General features: G+C 33.6%; 5 protein-coding genes across 6 annotated transcripts; 3 read left to right on the top strand and 2 right to left on the bottom strand.

Annotated features, from left to right (window-relative positions):
• Positions 1 to 2,821, top strand: LOC110816012 (pectate lyase-like). Its single transcript, XM_088214647.1, has 5 exons — positions 1 to 174; positions 250 to 585; positions 725 to 1,129; positions 1,232 to 1,370; positions 2,101 to 2,821. The coding sequence occupies exons 1-5, from the start codon at positions 62 to 64 to the stop codon at positions 2,320 to 2,322; spliced, it is 1,215 nt and encodes a 404-aa protein (XP_088070773.1). The 5' UTR covers positions 1 to 61; the 3' UTR covers positions 2,323 to 2,821.
• Positions 2,822 to 6,869: 4,048 nt separating this feature from the next.
• LOC110816001 (uncharacterized) lies at positions 6,870 to 7,503 on the bottom strand. The gene has a single exon (XM_022044000.2). The coding sequence runs from the start codon at positions 7,364 to 7,366 to the stop codon at positions 6,935 to 6,937; it is 432 nt and encodes a 143-aa protein (XP_021899692.1). The 5' UTR covers positions 7,367 to 7,503; the 3' UTR covers positions 6,870 to 6,934.
• A 1,735-nt stretch (positions 7,504 to 9,238) lies between these two features.
• Positions 9,239 to 11,470, top strand: LOC110816022 (Ku70-binding family protein). 2 transcript variants are annotated; one of them, XM_088214645.1, is made up of 5 exons: positions 9,239 to 9,398; positions 9,659 to 9,780; positions 10,083 to 10,220; positions 10,343 to 10,426; positions 11,094 to 11,470. In XM_088214645.1, the coding sequence occupies exons 1-5, from the start codon at positions 9,290 to 9,292 to the stop codon at positions 11,226 to 11,228; spliced, it is 588 nt and encodes a 195-aa protein (XP_088070771.1). In that variant the 5' UTR covers positions 9,239 to 9,289; the 3' UTR covers positions 11,229 to 11,470. The 2 variants fall into 2 exon arrangements, with proteins under 2 accessions (XP_088070771.1, XP_088070772.1); XM_088214646.1 differs by having other exon boundaries at positions 9,255 to 9,398; positions 9,634 to 9,780.
• Positions 11,471 to 12,640: 1,170 nt separating this feature from the next.
• GPDHP (NAD-dependent glycerol-3-phosphate dehydrogenase family protein) lies at positions 12,641 to 16,313 on the top strand. The gene is made up of 11 exons (XM_088214644.1): positions 12,641 to 13,072; positions 13,520 to 13,596; positions 13,685 to 13,757; positions 14,228 to 14,445; positions 14,534 to 14,641; positions 14,809 to 14,872; positions 14,950 to 14,987; positions 15,061 to 15,181; positions 15,258 to 15,312; positions 15,386 to 15,434; positions 15,798 to 16,313. The coding sequence occupies exons 1-11, from the start codon at positions 12,823 to 12,825 to the stop codon at positions 15,978 to 15,980; spliced, it is 1,236 nt and encodes a 411-aa protein (XP_088070770.1). The 5' UTR covers positions 12,641 to 12,822; the 3' UTR covers positions 15,981 to 16,313.
• A 156-nt stretch (positions 16,314 to 16,469) lies between these two features.
• On the bottom strand, positions 16,470 to 20,901 carry LOC110808728 (alpha/beta-Hydrolases superfamily protein). Its single transcript, XM_022034318.2, has 5 exons — positions 20,304 to 20,901; positions 19,560 to 19,596; positions 19,176 to 19,412; positions 19,026 to 19,073; positions 16,470 to 17,113 (listed from the first exon to the last, which is right to left on the bottom strand). Exons 1-5 carry the CDS (start codon positions 20,603 to 20,605, stop codon positions 16,634 to 16,636), a joined length of 1,104 nt encoding a protein of 367 aa, XP_021890010.1. The 5' UTR covers positions 20,606 to 20,901; the 3' UTR covers positions 16,470 to 16,633.
• Between the last annotated feature and the right edge of the window lie 1,848 nt (positions 20,902 to 22,749).

Below are 22,749 nucleotides of genomic sequence, written 5' to 3'. Positions count from 1 at the left end.
TTCTTCCTCCATTGACACAGCTCAAAAAACGCTAATTAAACAAGAAGAAGAAGTAGAAACCATGTCAATCATTTTACTCTTTTATACTCTCTTCTTCTCCCTTTTCTTCCCACATCTCGTCTTCTCCACCTCTCCACTCCAAGACCCTGAACTTGTACTTCAAGAACTTCAAAGGTTAGTATTACATATATGCATACATCTATATATTTATATGTCGGTCTTGGGTTAATATTAATATTTTTGTTGCAGAAGTATAAATGTGTCTCGGAGAAACTTGAGGTACTTCTCGTGTGGAACGGGTAATCCGATTGATGATTGCTGGCGTTGTGACCCGAACTGGGAGAGGAACCGGCAGAGGTTAGCTGACTGTGCTATTGGGTTCGGTAAGAACGCCATTGGAGGAAGAAATGGTCGGATTTACGTCGTTACGGATTCCGGAGACGATGACCCTGTGAATCCAAAGCCGGGAACGCTCCGACATGCCGTGATCCAGGACGAGCCGCTCTGGATCATTTTTCAACGAGACATGGTCATCAAGCTCAAGAACGAACTCGTCATGAACTCGTTCAAAACCATTGATGGCAGGTAAAAAAAAAAAAAAAAATTAGCAGCAACTGCAAATGAAAATTTGAATATTTTTATTAATTTCTCTTTATTTTTTATTTTTTATAAAGTATTTCGTACAAGTAGCGTTTTCTTAGATTTTTTCTTGAACATCATACAGGGGAGCGAGTGTTCACATTGCAGGGGGTCCATGCATCACCATCCATTACGCAACCAACATCATCATCCATGGCATCCACGTCCATGACTGCAAGCAGGCGGGGAATGCTAACATACGGGACTCCCCACATCACTCCGGATGGTGGACCATATCGGACGGTGATGGTATCTCCATCTTTGGAGGAAGACACATCTGGGTTGATCACTGTTCACTCTCAAACTGCCATGATGGACTCATTGATGCCATCCATGGCTCCACCGCCATCACCATCTCCAACAACTACATGACCCATCATGACAAGGTCATGCTTTTGGGTCATAGTGATTCCTACACACAGGACAAGAACATGCAGGTTACTATTGCCTTTAACCATTTTGGAGAAGGTCTGGTTCAAAGAATGCCGAGGTAATTAATTCATCATTTTATACATGCATGCATCCATGTCATTATGTACGTATTTATATGTGTATTGGATTTGTTGTTTATATATGTGGGATTAATGTGCAGGTGTAGACACGGGTATTTTCATGTGGTGAACAATGATTATACTCATTGGGAAATGTATGCAATTGGTGGAAGTGCTGATCCTACCATTTACAGTCAAGGCAACAGATTTCTTGCACCCGATGTTAGATTTAGAAAAGAGGTGATAATCATGACATCCTATATATATACATATATATATATATACACACACACAGGCATGCATATATTGCTACATTTAGAAAAAAACATTTAAGAGATATAGTAACTCTAGGTAATATTTTGCTTCAAATAGTACAAGAAGAATGAGATACTCGATGGAAAACTTAATTTTTGAATTTATAATTTTGTTATAAATTTTTTTTTAAATACATGATTATATATAAACATTGAAATAATTCTTAAAATTTCAAATATATGTACAATAATTAAGTATATTCATAAATAATAATTAGGTTAAAACATGAATTATTTAAAAAAAATTAAAAAAATATATATTTAAACCTAATAGATGAATTATGTAGAAAATTTCAAAAAATACATTCAAATATAATATATGAATTATTTTAGAAAACTCAATATATATATTTAAATTTAATACATAAATTATATAGAAAAACCTAAAAAATATATGTTTAAGTCGAATAAATAAATCATTAAATTGAAAAATATAATTTTAAATCTAATACATAAATAATTTAAAAAAACTCATAAATTTTTAATAAGAAAAAAAGTTGGTTTAATTTTGTAAATTATTATTTTCAGCACTTATACAAAGAATCTCTTTAATTCACAAATTATTATTTTCAATATATAAATGCCTACATGCACATATACATATATGCAAACTACACACAGTTGGACTCATGTCAGTATAATTTGTGTACGTATAGGTGACAAAGCACGAGGATGCACCGGAGAGTGAGTGGAGACATTGGAACTGGAAGTCGGAAGGCGACATGTTTCTGAACGGCGCATACTTCAGGCAATCCGGCGGAGGAGCTTCGTCAAGCTACGCTAGAGCCTCCAGCCTCAGTGCCCGGCCGTCGTCGCTTGTGGGCGCCATGACCACCACAGCCGGCGCACTCAACTGTAGGAAAGGCTCCCGTTGCTGATAATTATAATTAGAATAATAATAATAATTCACACCCATGAATTATTATTATTTGCAGAAACAAAGAATCAGTAAAAGCTAGCAGCAGGAACTTATAATTTCAGTAGTGAGAAAAAGAAGAAGAAGAAGAAGAAGAAGAAGAAGAAGAAGAAATGTCCGGGAAGCTTATATATATATATATATATGTATAAGCATATTGCCGGGATTTCTGGTTTTTCCATAATTAATTTTGTGTTATTTGAAGAAATTATGATATTTATATGTTATATATTAGTGTTAAATATTCTAAATTAATGAACATTGACAACCTCTGCTCTGGTTCATACCGCGAAAAGGGCAGCAGTGTTGGACTTTTAAGTTATCAACTCTAAGTTTTTATTCTCTACATTCAGTGTGTCTATATATGTATAATATCATATATATATATATATATATTTCTGCTTAATTATGAAAGTTTTACATTCGAATTAATAATCAGAAATATTATTATTTAATGTATATTAGCCGCATTCTTTCACTTTCAATTCACACATTGATAAAGAAATGTACTTCCTTCCATTTTATTCAGACTTCACATATATATATATGTATATATATTTTTTCATTATGTATATTTATGTTACTTCCCATCAATGGGAATATTTTGGGATGTTCGCTTTGACCATCCTCAACCACCGAAATTATCTGCTTAATTTAATTAATTTTTTCTAAAACTGTTACAGCCATGAATAAACAATTTTTTCTTTAAAATATTTTGAATATTAAAAATAAAAAAATCCAGTGTGATTTTTGCATGTATATATATATATATATGTATGTATATGTATATACAATGATATTTCGCATAAAAGAGAAAAGGGTACAAAAACAACATAATTTTCTGCGTCAATCATGCAGAAACACCATGACAAATTGATAGCTTGTTGGGTACAAAACCACAAGTAGAACTGTGCCTATCATATCATATCATATCATATCATATGTCAATTAAAAAATATGATTATTTATATGCTAATTATATATATATATATATTATTAATAACACAATTTTATAATTAAATTTTGTTTACAATTGTAAATTCTAATATTTTTTTAAGAATAATTAAAAAATTAATTATAACCTGCCACTAAATTAAAAAAGATCATTCACATGTATTGTCTTTTATATGTATTTATGTATATTTTTTATTTAAAAATTATTTTTTGATTACAATGTACAATTTCTATTTAAAAATTAAATTAAATGAAACTGTAAATTCTTTTTTTTTTTTTGAAAAATCATATTTAATATTTATTCAAGAGAAAAGAATTAAAGAATTGAAGAATTTTAAATTTCAATGCACCATCTAGCTTTCTGCGACGTCGTTTAAACTAAAAAGTGACAACAATGTAGTAACGCCCGATAATACCGATTGGTTTGCCAACTCCATCGGCATGATACAAAATCTAAAGAAACGAATCAAATTATTCCTTGCATGCATGCTCTGGTTACGTACGTACGTTCTTCAGTACGGATTTGTTGGCGAGGCTTAAAACAGCAAAGCAAACAAACTGGATGCCGTCGCGGCGAGAACAGCGCCGGAGGAGGATATGATGACGGTGGACTCCGATGGATTATCGGCCGTCGTCGATGGCGCCGGTGCAGGAACAGCGTCACTCAGGAAACCATCGGTACTGGCGAAAGGCGCCTCGCCGTCGGCAGGCGGCGATGGGGGAGATCCAAAGATGCTGCTGTCGTCTTCTGGGCTCAGACTTGGGGAGGAATCTCCGCCGGACTTGTCATCGCTGCTGGATTTGGGTGCCTGCGATGGCGAAGTTTTACTGCTACTGTCGCTGCCCTCATTGGAAGAAGGTGCAGGAGATGATGGGGTAGTACCCTTTGACGGCGGGGGAGACGTAGCAGCGTCGCCGGTGTCGGAGGATTTTGGTGCAGGGGATGAGTCCTTAGTGGTTGACGGAGATGGAGCGGTTGACGCATTGGAAGGTGGAGTTGGCGACGGTGGCGGAGTGGTAGAGTTTCCAGAGGAAGAAGAAGAACCAGAAGAAGTGTTTGTGGAGGAGGAAGATGGTGGTGGGGAGGTGGTTGTGGAGGAGGAAGGTGGTGATGGGGACGATGACGGTGAAGAAGAAGAAGACGAACCAGAAGAAGAATTGTTGGACCCGCCATCTCCATTTCCAGAAGCTGTAGAGTTAGTCTTGGATTGGCTGGAGGTTGGTGGTGTGGCCGAGTTTGAATTGGTGGGTGGAGAAGCTGAGTCGTTTGCCGAGTCAGTGGTAGCAGAGAGGGTTAGAAAGAGGAAGAGAGCGAGGAAAAGGAAGCGAGATGGTAGTGTTGGCGCCATTGTTAGGTTGGAAAATTGGAGAAAGGTTTCGTGAAATTATGGAGAGAAAGTGTGGAAACTTATGAAAGAAAAGGAGGGAAAAGATTAAAGGCGTTCGTGCGGAGGGAGAGAAAATAGAGAAATGAATGGAGACAGAAGAAAGGCAGGGAGGTCATTTCGGGATTCATCGGTTGACCGATATACTATATATTTTAAGGCTAATATATCTATATCTATATATATATATATATGTATTTATATATAGGAACAATTCCTAAACACTAAAAAAATATCAAGATAATTCAAAAAAATGAAATTCATACGAAAAATTTTGACCAGAAACATTAATCTACGATCATTATTCCGTCGTTAATTTTTCTTGTAATGCAGCATTGTAGCATGGTGGCTACATACTGTAAAGCAACTATTTTTGTTAAAAAAATTTATTGTATTATATATATATATATATATATATTTAAAGATTTAATAATTATATATGTAAATATTAGAAAATATTTTAAATATTGCATCATATATAAAATCAACATAATTTAGTTTATAATTTTTTAATTATATTAGCAAAAATTTATAAATTGATTTTGATAAGTTAATATATCAACTCATTAATTAGTTATATACATATATAGATATATATATATATATTATCATATAAGGGTTCTCTTAGGTGTTTTCTTAGTTGAGGTGGAAATTGTAAGGAGTAGATTTAGGTTTAAGCAAGCTCCAACGTTGTATTCTTGGGATCTTATCATAAGCTATGACTTAAAATAAAAAAAACAAGTTTTCAATTTTAAGGTAGAGATTAATTTTTCCGATATGGTTAATTAAAAGTGGCTTAACTATGAAAATTTTTAATTTTTAAAAATGATTGTTATGACGTATCAGTAATCGAGAATAACAAAAATTATAAATCTTTCTAAATTATTGAATTCACTAAACCTAATTCAAATTTTTTTCTAAAAAATTATATGTAATTCATTATGATAACATACGAAAGAACAATTTGATTTGAATATGTAATTTTTTAAAAAAAAAAGTGATAAAATTATTTATTAAATTAAATAATTATTAGTTAAATGTACATCAGATTAATATGGAACAAAATATAACTTTTATATTAAATGGTTTTGACCTTAGGTTAATCGATATCATTTTTTATTTTTTATTTATGAAACATTCCTATACTTCGTCTTAATCTTCCCGTTAAGATTTCTTCGATTACGAGTTTTTTTCAAATTGTCTAATTATAAACTTATCCTTTGAGGTTTTTTTTTTAAATCCTAAGTTTTATTTCTAACAAATTGTATTTTGATTATGAGATAAATGGTTCAAACCTAAGTCATGAATCTTTACTTTTTTGATATTTCTAAAGTTGTATTATTCTTAACAAATCATATACTTTTTTTTAGAGCATATATACTTACTATTAGAGTAGCTATACAATGCTTAAGAACATTAAATTATCCATCCTTTTGCTTTATTACGATACCAGTTTATATTGTGAAAGTTAAATATAACGGATTGAGTCCTAACATTTTTATTTTATTTATTTTAGTTAAATTGTTCTGTTAATTAAAATGATATAAAGAGTTTGAATTTACTGATTTTGGGTTTCAAAATTTGTTAATTATCTTTTTTTAGATGCCAAACTTTTACTCTTTATATAGCAATAATAACAGTAATCATCACAATTGAAAATATAAATATTATTAGATTATATATATACCCCATATAATTATTATCACAAAATAAGTAAAAGAATAAAAAGATTAGATCAACACATAGCTAATAATCACGGGATGATTGATAAAATAAAAAGAACAAAAAGAATTCTACAACTATAACGTTGATACATCTCGTTTTTTATAAGAAATCGTAAGTTCAAATTAAGTTATATTTTAGGTGTTACATTTTTTTTTAGAATGAGAAGAAAGATAAAAATATATAGCAAATAATTAATTTTTGCCTTACAGGTGCATCATATGTGTGTGTATTACATATTTTATATATATATAGCATGATATAACCTTGTATTTTAATGCAAATGAAGCTTCTTCTTTGTTTTAATGGATAGAATTGTTATAGAGAGATAATATAGTACTGAACGAATACCATATATACGTGTGTGTGTATATATATAGAGAGAGAGAGAGTTATATATATAATTAATTATAAGAATCAGAATGTGTAATTAATTTCTACACATAAATAATCAATTAATTAGCCTTTGAATTCATGAATCCATCCATCTCAATCACTTGATTCATTCAAAGCTTAAAATAAGAACAACTCAACGACGGCGGCCAGAGCAGCAACACCGAGAACGGAAACCTTAGTGGAGAAACCATCGCTAGGTGTAGGCACGGGCACCATATCACCAAATCCAACTTCAGTTTCAGGTCCAGGAGCAAAGAAATCGGACGGTGGAGCCGGAGGAGAATCAGAGACAGGACCTTCAGCCGGTGACGGACCTTCACTCACCACAGGTTCTTCGGAAGGAGATTCAGATGGAGTGGAAGATTCAGGAGCTGGACTGGTTGATGGAGAGGAGGATTTGGGAGCAGGAGCGGTCGTCGGAGAAACTTTAGGGCTTGAAGGAGTAATTTTACGAGAAGAAGAAGGAGAAGGAGCTGGTGAATCTGCCGCAAATGTACCAGCAATGAGCAATCCAATCAATGCGAGAACACAAAATTGACGAATCGCCATTGTTGCAGTAATTGATTTGATTGATTGAATTTGCGGACAGAGAAGATAAATTTTGATTCTTTAAGAATGCAGTTGTTTCTCTATATGAAATATATATAGAGAAATACTGCAAAGCTTAAGGATGAGGGAAGAATGGAGGATTGGGTGGGAGTGATTTATAGGGTTTGAATTGAGGAAGGAGATGAAGACATGAACGCAGAGAAAATCATTTCTTTGTGGTTAGCCGACGTTCTTGCCCTTTTTCTTTCATTGCTTTTAATTTTAATGGCTCTAATTTTTTATATCTCACTAATTTTTTTTTTTTTTTGTTTTGTCAAACTTCTTTTTTTTAGAAAGTTAAATAAAATTATCTTCTGGGGTGTTTTTATTTTTAAAAATTACCCTAATTTTTTACTTCTATTTGTAAAAATTTATAATTTTAAAATTAAAATACGAATAAATCGATTTAATTGTACATTAAATATGTAAATAATTAAGAATTGAACAAGAATATATTGATTTGAAATCAAAGGCTTATGTGGGTTTTTTTTTAAAAAAAAAAAAATTAGGCAAAAATAATAATTTAGCTATTGTACAAATAATTTTTGATCAAATTATTTTTTATTTTAATTTTTAGTCAAATCCGATCTTATATTTCCGAAATATTTTTGATTCAATCTTTCTCTTAACCCACGAATTAAAGCTATTAAGCTAAGTGTGATGTGTCAAATTTAATACCATGTGAAGTTTTTTGATTGATTTCTATGTAAGTGAATATTATGTTAAATATCACGTGACATCTAACATGACATTAAAAAAAATTACGTGACTAATTTATATTTTTTTTAGGAAAAAACAATCCATTAAAATTATAAATTCTAATGTTATAAAATTACTAAACCTTTCTTCTTATTATTCTTCTTATTCATCTTCCCATCATCTCTTAAATTGACAAAAAGTAGAGAGAACATCAAGGCCAAATCTATGACCAAACCTTATGAGTAGATCCTTTTTCTCCCCCCAACCTTCTTTTTCCTCTTTTTTCGACCTCCTTGTGCACCTTCTAACCCTATAACCGAGTCAACATTAGTCATGGGTTGCCACTAGTAACACCACATGTCCTATAACTCAAGTATCCTTCATTGTACCAGATGAACACACTCCCTATAATGATTATCCTTGTTGCTGTATAAGTTACGATTTCTAATCGAACTATTCTTGGGTTTGGTGGTCGACAGACAATTGATCTTTTGCTTCATTCCAACCACCAATAACTCATTTCTTTGTTTAATGGCTGGCACAAATTATGACTTCTCTAACAACAAAGATCTACTCTTCATATTCTCTAGTTGCAATAGTATTAGATTTCTTTTGTAAATATTTTACAAGCTAATCCACTAATAATATTGATGTGTGTTTAATAGAAAAAAAAAATTTACTTTTGAGTGAAACTCAAAGAATGAAGGGTTGAGGTGAAAATCGATTAATAATTTTTATTTGTGAATCGATTTAAACTGATATAAATATAAATTTTTTTAATATTACATAAGATATTATATAATATTTAACACGACATTCGTTTGCACAAGAACTAATAAAAAAATGTCACGTAGTGTCAGATATGATATACTGTACTCATATTAAATAATATTAATGGTGGATTAAGGAAAGGAAGTAAATAAATTTGTTTGTAAAGTATAAGAATTAATTAAGACATGGATTAATTTGAATAAAAATAAGTACCAAATCATTGTTTTTGTTTTTGTTTGTTTTTCAGTCAATTCAAATGGTGGGCTTTAGTTGCTTGTTACCATTCGGGTCTCGCCCGTCTGACGCAAGGTGAAGGATGACCCGAGGCCTGACCCGAGATTCTTTGCTGGCACCCCACAGAAGCGAGGCAGTGAAGTATAGAGAGAACAGAACAAAGAATACCTGTGAAGAAAAATGGCGGAGGAAGCCGCCCCGAATAACGGCACCGGCGGCTCTTCCTCCAGCTTTGCCGGCGGTCGAACTGATGAGGAATGCCAGGACATGATCCGAAGAAGCATGCGAAGTAAATTCTTTTCCCTTTTCTTATTCAATTGTTAACGGGTCGTTTGAGGGTTTAGGGTTTTTCCGTTATTGAGATTTGGGATTGTTGTAGCTGATTATACTCATTTTCAAGCATGTCTCCTCAGAAATCTCTAGGGTTTTCGCATTATCTTTTTTCTAGAATCTCTTGGGAATCAAACAAGCAAACAGTAATTTTGTCTGCTTGTAATGTTGACTATGTTAATGAATCTGCAAAGTTTTCATTTTTCTTTCTGGGTTTAGCTCCGATGGTGAAATTTTTGAAGGAGCAAATGGAGAAAGCTGGTTGTGTAGTGGGGGAAAATTTCATCAAGGCAGTTCATTGTGATAAGCAGATTAGTGGTGGCTATGTTCGTGGCCAAGGGGTATGATGGTTTTCTCTTCTCATATTGGAACTTGAATTTCTTGATTTGGTCTGGTTTTGCAATTGGAAATTAAGCTCCCGTTTTTCTGTCCATGGCTTCTGGTTCATAATAAGTTGATTCCTTGGAGTTTTAAGTCAGTTGAATAATCTGAAAATTTCTAGATTAGCGATATGGCTCAAGTTTTTTCTCTTTTGCCTTGGTGGCTTGTTAATCGTATATATGAATCGACAGGCATCATATAAATCTGTCTGCATGTTGTGATTAATACTTTTTCTTTCGTCTTTTGTGCTTATCTATTTTAGATAATGGTGTGTAGTAATCACATGAACCTTCAAGATGAGGTCAATCAAGTGGTCATACATGAGCTCATTCACGCCTATGATGATTGTCGTGCTGCAAATTTGGATTGGAGCAATTGTGCTCATCATGCCTGTAGTGAGGTGTGCCCTGACTTGTTGGCTGGAACTTCTTACATTTTTTAAGTCCTGTGTTTGGAAGATTTCTTTTTTTGTCTTTTTACCCAAGTTTGATGCTGAATATTCTTCCAATTGATGTGAAACAGATCCGAGCTGGCCATCTAAGTGGTGATTGCCACTATAAGCGGGAATTGCTGCGGGGTTACATGAAAATAAGAGGCCATGAACAAGTATGTTTTCCCCTTTGAGAAAATTCAGATGTAACATTTCTCCCACTTGTTCGGAATAGAACTTTTTAGTAGTAACTGGAATCCTTTAGTTTATGTCAATGTCCATATGAAAATGCAGGAAAAAGTTCATATGCAAATATGTTATCTTCACCAAGAAAAGGAAAACAATGAATTAGTGGTTCGGATATTTGTTAGTTTAGTTTGAAGGCACTATCTTAAGAGATGAAATATTCCTAGTAAGGTATTTGCGTGTCCGGTGCTATTGGACACAGCATGTATGTTGTCCTTGACTATAGAAATGCTTGTTGAGCTAATGCCAGTCCCCATTGCATGCTCAGGGTCCAGTGTAATGTTAGAAATCAAAGGATCATTTTAACACCAACAAAACTTTTTGCAATGTAAGACAAAAGGAACTCATCGTTGCATGTTTTGTTCTAAATATAGGGTTTGCTACAGAAAATAACGTTGCAATGGGTAGATTTAAAGTTATTGTGCCTAGAAATCTTTTCTTTTTGGCAAAATAGTTCCATAGGAATCTGATCTAACCTTCCCAAATCGTGTGAATATCTTCTTTAATCTACATTATACATGATATTCAATTTTTCTTTGTAAAACTCAAAGCAGAATTCTACTAATTGTTATCTTGTTTTCTCCATTGCAATCAAAGGATTGTGTCAGAAGAAGAGTAATGAAATCAGTGATTGCCAACCCTTACTGCTCTGAAGCAGCTGCAAAGGAGGCCATGGAAGCAGTCTGGGATGTGTGTTATAACGACACACAGCCCTTCGACAGAGCCCCCTGAAATACTTTCTAGTGGCAAACCAACTTCCATTCTGAAGTTTCAGTTCAGGTGATCTCCTTGAAGATAACGGCTTTTGAAGGAGTTAGGAATTTCTTCAAACTTTTTAGTCACATTCATACAATTCTGCAACAATATTGTTTGTCCTTTGAGGATCTGAGATGTTATATTGCCACAAACACAATGATTAATTTGATTCTCTGGCCATTTTTTTTGGAGAAAATAAGAAACTAATCATTCATTTTTTTCCTTCTAGCCTTTTAGAATCTTATATTCTGATTATGATGAGTGGATAGTGATTGAAGAGCAAAACATTGTAGTTTGATTTCTGGAAAAAATAAGGAGGTCATTCTCTTTATTCTTTTAAAAATTTAATGGACTTGTTTGATATTTTGATAAATATCTATAAAGAATTGTATACAGGTTGCATTCTGTTGGTAATTATATATATATAATGTTAAATTTTTCATTTTTATTTTTAAAAAACCGGTTGAGGTTTTGAAGGCTTTACGGAGCTCTACCAACTGAAATATATTCATCGAATCAAGGAGAACATACATGAAAGAGTCAGATGTTTCTTCTATTCTTTTTCTTGGCGCAGTTGGACCATCCTAAACTTGAATCGAGAAGAGTAATTAAAGGTAGGATTAGTTGAACTAGAAAAGAGATAACTTAAGAGAAATAAAATATAATTATATATCATTTTATTTAATTGAGATAAATTTAATATATATGTATACGTAGATAATAGATTTTGTTAATAAACAAAGTATCTATTTATTTAAATTATAAATTATACACAAAAAAATATGGAAAGAAACAATAATATATGATTTGGAAACCAAATGGATCCAAACCAATAAGTTGCTTGCTGAAATTTATAGGTTTTAGTTTTTAGTCTAAATATGGAATATACAATATACTACAACTTAGTATGATCCGATAAACATTCTTATTTATTTTAATTAAAAAATACAAATTTTATTATTAAATGATAAAAATTTAACCCATATAAAATCAAAAATATCAAATTCAATAAAATTAATATGCATTTTCTCAATTCTAAACCAAATTCAAAAGAAAATTATTGTTTTTAATTAAATTTGATTATCTTTTTTAATCAAAATACATATCAATAATCAATCTACAAATCTAACTTCATCCAAGTTTTTAACTTTTTTCTAAAGGTAGAATTTTTAACTCCTACATTTTCAGGATTGAATTATTAAAACCTCCCAATTGTGGCAATGATTGCAATATAACATGCCATTGATTCAAAAGATATATACATACACATACACACACATATATATATATATATATAGACACACATACGGATGCACTAAAATTCATGCACATACATCTAGATCAAAACCAGATGGGTCCCCACCGAGTATCTAGCTCAACAGGAGCCTGCCACACAGACACCCGGACAGATAGGGAGAAAGAGAGAGAAATACCATAGTTGCACCGCAGAGAGAGAGAGAGAGAGAGAGAGAGAGAGAGAGAGAGGAGCATAGAGTAGATCGCCAAGATTCAACATGTAAGCCCAAATGGGCTTTGTTTGTGACGAAACGTGTCTGCCATCTCCGCCCAAATGCGCTTTCTCTCCTCCTTTTATTCTCTCTTCCATCTCTCCTCCCTTCCCCGGCGCACTTCTTCTCAATCTCTGTCCCTTCCCCGGTCCCTTCCTTCTTTCCTCTCCGCCTCCTTCATGGCCCCCGCTGTAGAACATAACCAGAATGATGATAAGAGATCGACTGTTACCGTTGTGGGAAGTGGCAATTGGGGCAGTGTTGCTGCTAAGCTCATTGCCTCTAATACTCTCAACCTCCCTTCTTTTAATGGTACCTACCCGTATCCCTCTCTTTATCTCTCTCTCTCTCTCTCTCTCTCTCTCTCTCTCTCTATATATATATATATATATATATACAGAAACACGTATATGTATGATTTCTGGGGCTTTCTTTTTCTTGCAAATAATGGGTGGCAATGAGATTTTTGATTCTTTGTTTCGACCATGTGGGTATAAATTCCTTTGGTTATGTGAGGAGGAAAATAAGAAGAGAGATGCTAAAGTGAGAATCTTTATAATAAATGAATGGTTTTATATCAAGGTGATCCAATGTTAGTTGTTATCAGACTGGATTAAGCTGAGAGTTTTTGGTTTCTGGGGTGCCCACTTACTGTTTGAAGAAATGAATGAGATAAAAGCTTGAGTCTTTTGGCTTTGTTCTTTATGGAAACTTGAACCCATTTTGAATTACAACATTTCCAATCATGAAAAATTTCAGATGAAGTGAGGATGTGGGTTTTTGAGGAGACATTGCCAAGTGGTGAGAAGCTCACAGATGTCATCAACCGAACTAATGTAAGGAACTAATGTTATTGAGCATTTAGTTTTCTGAATTACCTTGTTTAGTTTAGTTAGAACATGCCTTTTCTTTATGATCTTACAGGAAAATGTCAAGTATCTTCCTGGGATTAAGCTTGGTAAAAATGTTGTTGCAGACCCCAACCTTGAAAGTGCAGGTGTTTGATCTCTACCTTATCTCTTTTGTTTATTGGCTAAATTTTGATTGGTAGATATTTACATGAGAAGGCATATGCGATATTCTATTTTCATTGGGTCATTGCAGGGTGGGTAAGGGATGAGCTTAGGGCTTGGGAAGGCATATGTAAAAAGAAAAAATATGTAAATTTTATTGTTTGAATAGAGAGGAATAGAAAATTGTTCGATAGGATAGAGTGTGAGATGTTTAAAATAGGAATAAATAGATTCATTAATTTGGTTTTTTGATTTTGAGTCATGACATTTATAGGATGGAATATTTTAGGAATGTTATTGATTTACTTAGCGAGATATAAATATTTGTAAATGTATGACACCCTCTCTTGATGCCATATTCTTAATATATATCTTATACTTTTAATTTAAAAAAATGATTTAGTTGCTAGAGGTTGTGATCCCCTTGGTTGTTGTAATTGGAGGAATTATACAGTGAAGGATGCAAACATGTTAGTTTTTGTTACGCCGCATCAATTTATGGAGGGGATATGCAAGAGTCTTGTTGGGAAGATAGAGGGAGATGTTGTGGCCATTTCGCTTATCAAAGGGATGGAGGTTAAGAAGGAAGGCCCCTGCATGATCTCCAGTCTCATCTCCAAGGAGCTCAGCATTAACTGTTGTGTACTGATGGGGGCAAATATTGCAAACGAGGTGATTACCCATAATTTTCTTTTCTCCTTCGTTTACCTGTTTTGACTGAATTCATTGCAGTGTTCACCATTAGTTACATAATATGCAGATTGCTGTGGAGAAGTTTAGTGAAGCAACGGTTGGATACAGAGGCAACCGAGAGATTGCAGAGAAATGGGTTCAGTTATTTAGTACTCCTTACTTCATGGTCACACCTGTAAGTACTTGCAGTTCATATAACTTTTTGTTCATTAACAGTTTAACTGAATTCTATAGAGTAGTTTTTTTTAGTTACAACTTATTCAGCTTTTAATTATGCCTGTGAGCTAAAATGGCTTTGAAGTAGGTTCTTTGTTCTTAACTTTTTGCGCTGAATAAGAATAGGTCCCAGATGTGGAGGGAGTTGAACTATGTGGCACCTTGAAGAATGTCGTGGCCTTAGCTGCAGGTTTGAATTTCAATAATTCATTCATATTATTAACAAATTCCGACAGATGAATAGAGACTAAACTGGTAGCTGAACAGGTTTCGTTGATGGACTTGAAATGGGAAATAACACTAAGGTTAGTACAAAGAAACCTAATAGCTCATTTCTCATTAATGATCACGTTTTGATCGTCTTCGTGAAACTGCCAGGCTGCGATTATGAGAATTGGGCTGAGAGAAATGAGAGCACTTTCCAAGTTGTTGTTTTCATCGGTTAAAGACAGCACCTTCTTTGAGAGTTGTGGCGTAGCTGATCTGATCACCACATGCCGTAAGGCACTCCCAGTTTGCTTTCTTCTTTTCTCTTATGGGGTGATTTTGGTTTGACTGTAACTTATTTGTGGCAGTGGGAGGAAGAAATAGGAAAGTTGCTGAGGCTTTTGCAAGGAATGGAGGCAAAAGGTTAAGTTATTTTCCGGTAGGCAGACTTGGCGAGAATTCTATTTTGCATAATGTTATTTTCTCTTGTTAACAGGTCTTTCGATGAGCTTGAAGCCGAGATGCTGCAGGGCCAGAAATTACAGGTAGATACACTAACTAGGTTGCTATAAATTTTTAAAATTTTGTTCTAAAATTTTTTTAGAAAATTATTTTAGTTTTGCTTTTGTTTTTACTTATGCAACTTTTGTATATTTTTGCTGAGTAAAATCTTGCATAAAAACGAATTAATTTAGAAAATAAAAGCTTAAGAATATTTTTGCATAGGAAATAAAACCTTTATTTCTCTGCAATTTTACTGACTTGAATAAACACTGGCAAATATGAAGAAACCACTTGTTAGAATCAGTATATAAATTTAGCATGTGGGTTTAAAGAAACTACCATGGGAGTTTTTTTTCAATTTTTTTGGCGTCAAATATTTATGAAATCTACTTCTACATGTGAAGGGTGTTTCAACAGCAAGAGAGGTTTATGAGGTTCTGAGCCACCGGGGATGGCTGGAGTTATTTCCGCTTTTTGCAACAGTGCACAAGATCTGCATTGGTCATCTTCCACCATCAGCCATAGTTGAATACAGCGAACATAAGCCAAATTTCTCTCTGGTTGACGGATCTGCCGAATATTTTTGATTCACTAAAGGGTAACAAAGAATTTGTCTCCCCTATTGTTTTCAGGTTTGAACTCCTTATATATAGCTTCTTTCAGTTGTGCATTTAGCAGAAACGAGAAGAACACAGAAACAGTATGCAATTCACACGATCAGAAAACAGGTTTACAGATTACGGTAGAACCTTTGGACAATTGAAATTAACCATTGTAGAACTCCTGTTATTTCTTGCACTTTTTTCTTCATTCACTAATGTGTAACACCTACTTTGATACAAGCCATACAATAAAGAAGCAGAACAAACTTTTGCTTCCTAGTCTCAATCTTTCTGATAATGATAAGTAAATTAAGTGAACTGACTTGGCAGATCTTATGTTCTGAATTGTGATTGGCATGTACCATAAGCTTTTTCTGTTGAACTATGACTTTTGGCTATGACTCTTAACTCGATTTTTGGCTATGACTGCAACTTGAACTCAAACATTGAGTGAAAAATTCAAAGGGAAGAAAATAGTCACTATAACACCAAAACCTTTCTCATTTCATGCCATAGTTTTTACAGGGATATCACAAGCCAACTAGAGAGCCAGCAAACCACAATAAATTAAAAGGACAAAAAAAAAAATTCCACGTGCATAAAATTGTGCAGTTTTTTCTTTTTTCATGTAATTACTATTACCCTGTTCGTATTCTTTCCAACCGATCAACACTCTTCCTTGCCCTTTCCAATTGGTGATCGATGCTTTTCCGGGACTTCTCATGGCAATCAACACTCCTCCGGGATCTTTCCATTTGATCAAATATTCTCAATTTTTCTAGTTTATCAATAGTATTAGAGTGGCTTTTTAGTTTTTCAGGTCTATCAGTGCTCTTCCGCGGTTTTTCTCTCCGGTCAGTACTCTTCCTTGAAACCTCAAACACATCTGTGCTCTTCCGAGGTTGCTCAAATTGATCTGTGCTTCTCCTAGAACTGTATCTTTGGGATGGAGATTTCTCTACTGTTGATATAAACTTCTTGAGATGCCTGATATACTCAGGGTAATGCTCTAAATCACAGTGGTTGCCTCCTTTAAGCCAAAGTGGTTCATACTTCTCTTTGCACAGTTCCCAGAGTTGCTTGCCATGGGAGCAATCAACTACTTCATCTGAAGTGCCCTACATTGATTATATCATAATATGAATATCAAGATATGAGAAGAATTACAAAGTGATTTGCTATTATTTACAATCCAATATCTATTTATAGTCTTGAAAATGATACCCTATATAATTTTTACCTATAAAGGAATAAGATTATGGGAAGTGGAAAAACCTCCAAACATATTCACATTGAAGAAATCTTTTTCTTCTTTTCTGGACTACAAGTGAAGCAGAGTGAAGCTGAAATTGAAATATTGTAAGGAAATATCCAAGCATAATCACGATAGATAACACTTACATTGTGTTTGGTTTAATTCTCGTTTGATCCTAGTTCTAGTTCTCACCTTAACCTTAATACGCGTAATTTTACTATAATATAGTGTTTGGTTATTGACAAGTTGATGAGAAAGGGGAGGACAAGGATGAATGGATGTTATCTTTACAAGAATACTGCAGAGTCGTGCAATCATATTTTACTTTAGCGTGAGATGGTTTATAAGATGTGGACAATGGTTTATAGTTTGTTAGGGATAAAATGTTAGGGTTAAAATGGGTTCTAGTGGGATTAGTGAGGGATGATATTTGGGCATGTGATGAGATTTTATGAAGAAAAAATTTGTAAATCTTATTCCATTGATTATTTTTTAGATAGTATGGAAAGAGAGAAATAGTAGGGCCTTTGAGGGGATTGAATGAGAAATATCTAAAATTAAGAATAGATAGTTTCGTTATTTTAGTTATTTGATTTTTAGACATGACATATATAGGATGGAGGATTTTGAAAATATAGTAGATATTCTAACAGATTTGTAAATATTCTATAAATGGGTAGCATCCTGTTAGTGCCGTTGATTTAATATACTTCCGACACTTTTTATTTTCTTTTATTTTTAAATATTGTATTTGATTATTAGTATCCACCTCAAGTTCATTGATGATGGGATTTTAACCCATGCCTTGAAGGGTAGGAACCAAATTTCCTTCATTAAGGAGGAAATTAAAATGAGGTGGTAATAACACAAATACAATAAATTATCTTCTAATTATTCATATTAAAGCAAATTAAAATGAAAACTAGAACTAAAACTTGAACAGGAATTGAATTGAACCATCAGAACATTATCAATAAGCAAATAATTCAAGAAAGTGGAAGAACCTCCAAACTTATTTACATTGAAAAACTTTCTTGGGGACAAAGATAGTGTGCTTGTAGTCTTCAGGAGTCAGATTAAAAATGCCTAGCTCTATGGAAATGGCCAAACCTAATCACCCAGCTAATGCCTGGTGTTTATATGGAGGAACTTGAGATAACAGAATGGAAGTAGCTCCACAGAGAATGGCCCTCAAGACTAATTTACTTCATGTTTGGATTGAGAATTGTCAAAACACTGGTAATTATTCTAAGTCACAACATGACAGCTAGTTTTGTTTGGATTCAAGACACTTTGCACCAAAGGCAACATACCAATGGGGATTTGGGTGTCTCAGGTTTGATTCGAAAGAAATGGATTTGCTCTGAAACCCACAAGGGAAAATCATAGAAAGTCGAATTGATGGTCATAACAGATAGTACTACACATTGCAAATGACGTTCAAAAAGGAAAGTCGGAACATAGATTTATAATACTGCTTTTTCCAAGTGCAACATGGAACCTCAGAGTTAGCAAGAATATTGTGAAGATCTATCTAAACAAGGATATGATAAACAGCATGGATAATGAAAAAGGAAGTATTCAATAACAACTAAACTACACACCATAAGAAACATAAAGAGAAGAGAAAGAAACAAACAGGAGTCATTGTATGACATTAACCAAAATCAATAGCTAAACCATCTAGAACAGGAAGATACAGCAATTATAAGAGAAAGTCGCATTTGTAAGAGTTTCTTTTTAATCAATATCAGAAATTAGAATACCATACTTACGTGGATAATAAGCACGGGACAACTAACAAGCGGAATTTTGTCAATATTCTGCACAAGACAACACAAAAAAGCATTCAAGTATGTGAAAAAGTTCAGTTATTCACTTAAGCATAGTACTATAAGAAGTGAACTTATGAACATATATGTTACCTTATAAATGTCGAACCAGTATGTACGCTTCACTGGATACATGACTCTTAACCCGGAAAGTATAGGACTATGGAGAACAACAGCTCTCAACTGAGGCAGCCGAGCAGCAAGATCCAAAGTAGGGCCACTTCCCACAGATTGGCCGTAAAGGATGATATCTTCCTGTTTCGCTCCATAACTCTCTTCAAGACACTTATATGCAGCTTCAATATCTGCATATGTATTTTGCTCACTCGGCTGCATTACAAGCAAAGATAGCGGCTTTAGGTAGTCATACAAGAACACTGACCACTATCAACACAAACTATAGGACAACGAATCCTCTCTTCGAAAAAGTTCCATCCTTTCTCTTTCTAAAGAAAAGAAACAGTAATCACAACACACCTTTCCAGTTGATTGTCCATATCCCGAATAATCGTACCTGCCATAAAGAGACATGTTCTTGGTTTACTTTCCTACACAGGAGATAAATCAAGCAGCAAAAAGGGTTTATGTAGGTTTACAAATATGCCTTAGAAGAAGGTTAAACAAGCAAGTCAAACTTGTTTGACTGAATTCCCCTTAGTTTTTTCACATTGGTGAGAACCAGCAATCTGATAAAAATATCAAAAGCTATAAATCTACTGACAGAAAGCTATCCCAATTTTCTGGAGTTACCAAAAAAGCCTGCATTAAACATGAAATTTAACTAAACAACTCCTGCAAAAGGACCAAGAACAAATCTTGTTTAAGTCTTAAACTTGCAATTGGGATTGGGGAGAGGACGTTAATAGATGGACTAAATTTCCATTTTAATTAGATTATTTCCTTGGAACCCAACTGCTATATATGAACTATTATGGAAGAACTCAGTGATCTGATCAAAAGGGGCAGAAAATAATTGGCAACCAAATAAGCCACCATTTTCTGCTAATTTTCCAGCAAATCCCAATTTCTTGAAAGTCAGATTCACAATATTTTCCCAAAAAAAAAAATCCGTGGTCAGTAAAGTCAAGTTAATATTAACATGAAAAAAAAATCCTCAAAATCATAAAATTAGAAAAGTAATGGAACCGAAAAGCACAAAATCCCCAAAACCCAGATGCAAAACATCTCAAATTTTGTTTTTAAAGGGAAAAAGCAGAGTACCCCATGAGATTAACTCGCAAGTGAATGCTCAATTCGATGAAGAGCTCATACATCTGACCCAGATCGGCGGCGTTACCATGCGAGTAAAGTAGAGTGGAGGTGGCCATCGGATGCCTCACGTAGACCGCCACAATCTCCGTCCCTCTCCGAGTCGGCAGCTTCAGGATTTCAACGTTCTCGCGGTGGGGATAAGGGCTGAGCAACAAGAGCCCGGTGAGGTCGTCGGTTATCAGCTTATACGATGGTGGGTTCGGCGGAAAGAAAGCGAACTTTGCCGCCATTGACGACGTCACCCCTCCCATCTCCCACAAACTCCTCACTCACTCACTCCCTCACTCACTCACTCACACGCACTCTCTCTCTCTCTCTCTCTCTGTTTTTCTCTCTCCTGCTCTGTTTTTCTTTCTTTTTTTTTTTTGAACATAAAGAAATTATAGGTAATTGATTATTGGGCTTTAATTATTTTTAGAAGAACATTCTGTATCCTCTCTTTTTGAAGCTCTTTGGCAGAGATTGAGAGGAACTTTTCCTTCTTCTTCTTCTTCTTTTTGAAGAGAGATTGAGAGAAAATTATTCTTTCTAATGGGGTATTTACGTAGTTACCATGAGTGAGAGAGGAAAAGGAAATTCTTTTTTAAAAGAAATATTATTTTTTAAAGAAGAAATATAGATGGGTTTGTTTTCTTTAAGTAAAAGAGAAGATTAAATGAATGATTTTTTTTTTCTTCAAATATAAGAAGAAAAATTTGCCATAAATTTATTTAGAAAACAAAAAAACATGAGCATTTTAAACTAAATTTATTAATATAATTAGCTTATAAATTTTATTATTTTTTTTTTGTTCGAATATCGAAATTTACAGTTTCAATTCGAATTAAATTAAACAAAAAAAACTCGATAAAGTTAGAATATTACAAACCCAACTTGGGTAATTAAGACAAGAATCATTTCTCATTGTAAATTAGATTAACTCTTGTCCGTAATTAAGTTTAATTTGGAAGATAAAATTATTATTTTTCATATGTTAACTATAATATAATTGATTTATTATTATTTTTTAAAAAAATTTATGAGAATTATTTGACTAAATAGAGATTATATTATGTGGGATTAATAATACAAATGAAAGTAGAGTTGGACCTAATGTGTAGGGTCAGTGAAACAAAGAGAAGTGGACAAGAAAATTAAACAAAAAAATTGTGGGGAATACAAATACCTAACAAGCCATGAAATCTTCCCATGTGGATAAAGTTGATTGTGATTTAGAGATTCATGAACCATCTTCATTCATAAATTTGGTTGTCACTTGAGGTTCTACTTTTCTTCTCTTCTTCAAAACAAAACTAATAATATGTATAGGCCTGTGGAGGATGGTTCTGTAGGCTCTTGATTCTGTCTTTGAATTCTGAGGAGAAAGGATTTCAATTGAAGATAGATCTTTGATTGTTTTTAAAGAAATCTTTATCTTTTAGGGTATAATCAAATTGAATAAGTAAAACCCTCTTTTTGAAGAAACATAATAAAATTATCTTGCATCCCCAATTATTACAATAGGTAAAGAAAATATTAGTATTTATATATTCTTTTGCTTTTTTCTTGAGTGGGTGATTAAATATAGTGGTATAATATATACATGTGCTCTAGAGCCTAAGTGCTTAAGACAGCTGGTAAAACAGGGAACAAATTTTGTGTGCCCACCACACTCAAGAACAAAATTTAAAAATCTGAAAAAGGGGAAAACAAAAAACATGTTCAATTGATTTTGAGAATTTTAGACTTCTAGTTTGAAAGATGAACTAGCTTTATTCTCTTCTTATGTTTATTTTTCATGTTATTTCAAAGAGCTAGTGCTCTTGCCTTGAAAAAAACCAAGAAGTTCAACAAGAAATATCTCTAGGATTTGAAAGAATGTTAGCCACATGCCAATTTAGTATCACGAGCTAATCAAAACTAAGGTAATCTAGCAGATCTTGTGAAGGAATCCTGTCCTCAGATAAGAAAAGCAAATGAAAAATAGTAATAATCTAATATCAAACTCATCATGAACCAAAGCATAAGCACAACTATTTTCCTTAGATCCCAGACAACCTTTTGCGCAAGAAAGGTTCACGAGAGATCTTTAAGATCAATCTGCTCATTGTCGATGTGTTTTGGTCAAAAAAGACTACATTAGCATCAAAGTCTACAAAATGCTGCATATGGGACCAACTCCATGGCCCCTCCTCCTTTCATAATACAGCACACCAACCACATCTTTTCCAGGACTAATCTCAGAATCCAGGTTACACAAATATGTCCCAATATCATGGTAAAAAATGACTCAATAACAACTTAAATAATCAAAATGATAATGAGGCTAATGAGAGAATAAAGAGATGTTGGTGCCCTCATGGGGTCCATGATTGAGCAAATGGAAAGGATATTGGTAGGTCTTCCTCACCTTGAC

The sequence above is a fragment of the Carica papaya genome, chromosome 1, assembly GCF_054855325.1.
Source record: "Carica papaya isolate Zhongbai chromosome 1, ASM5485532v1, whole genome shotgun sequence".
Lineage (NCBI taxonomy): Eukaryota > Viridiplantae > Streptophyta > Magnoliopsida > Brassicales > Caricaceae > Carica > Carica papaya.
The sequence above is the reverse complement of the archived record's forward strand: the minus strand, read 5'-3'. Positions and strand labels throughout refer to the sequence as shown.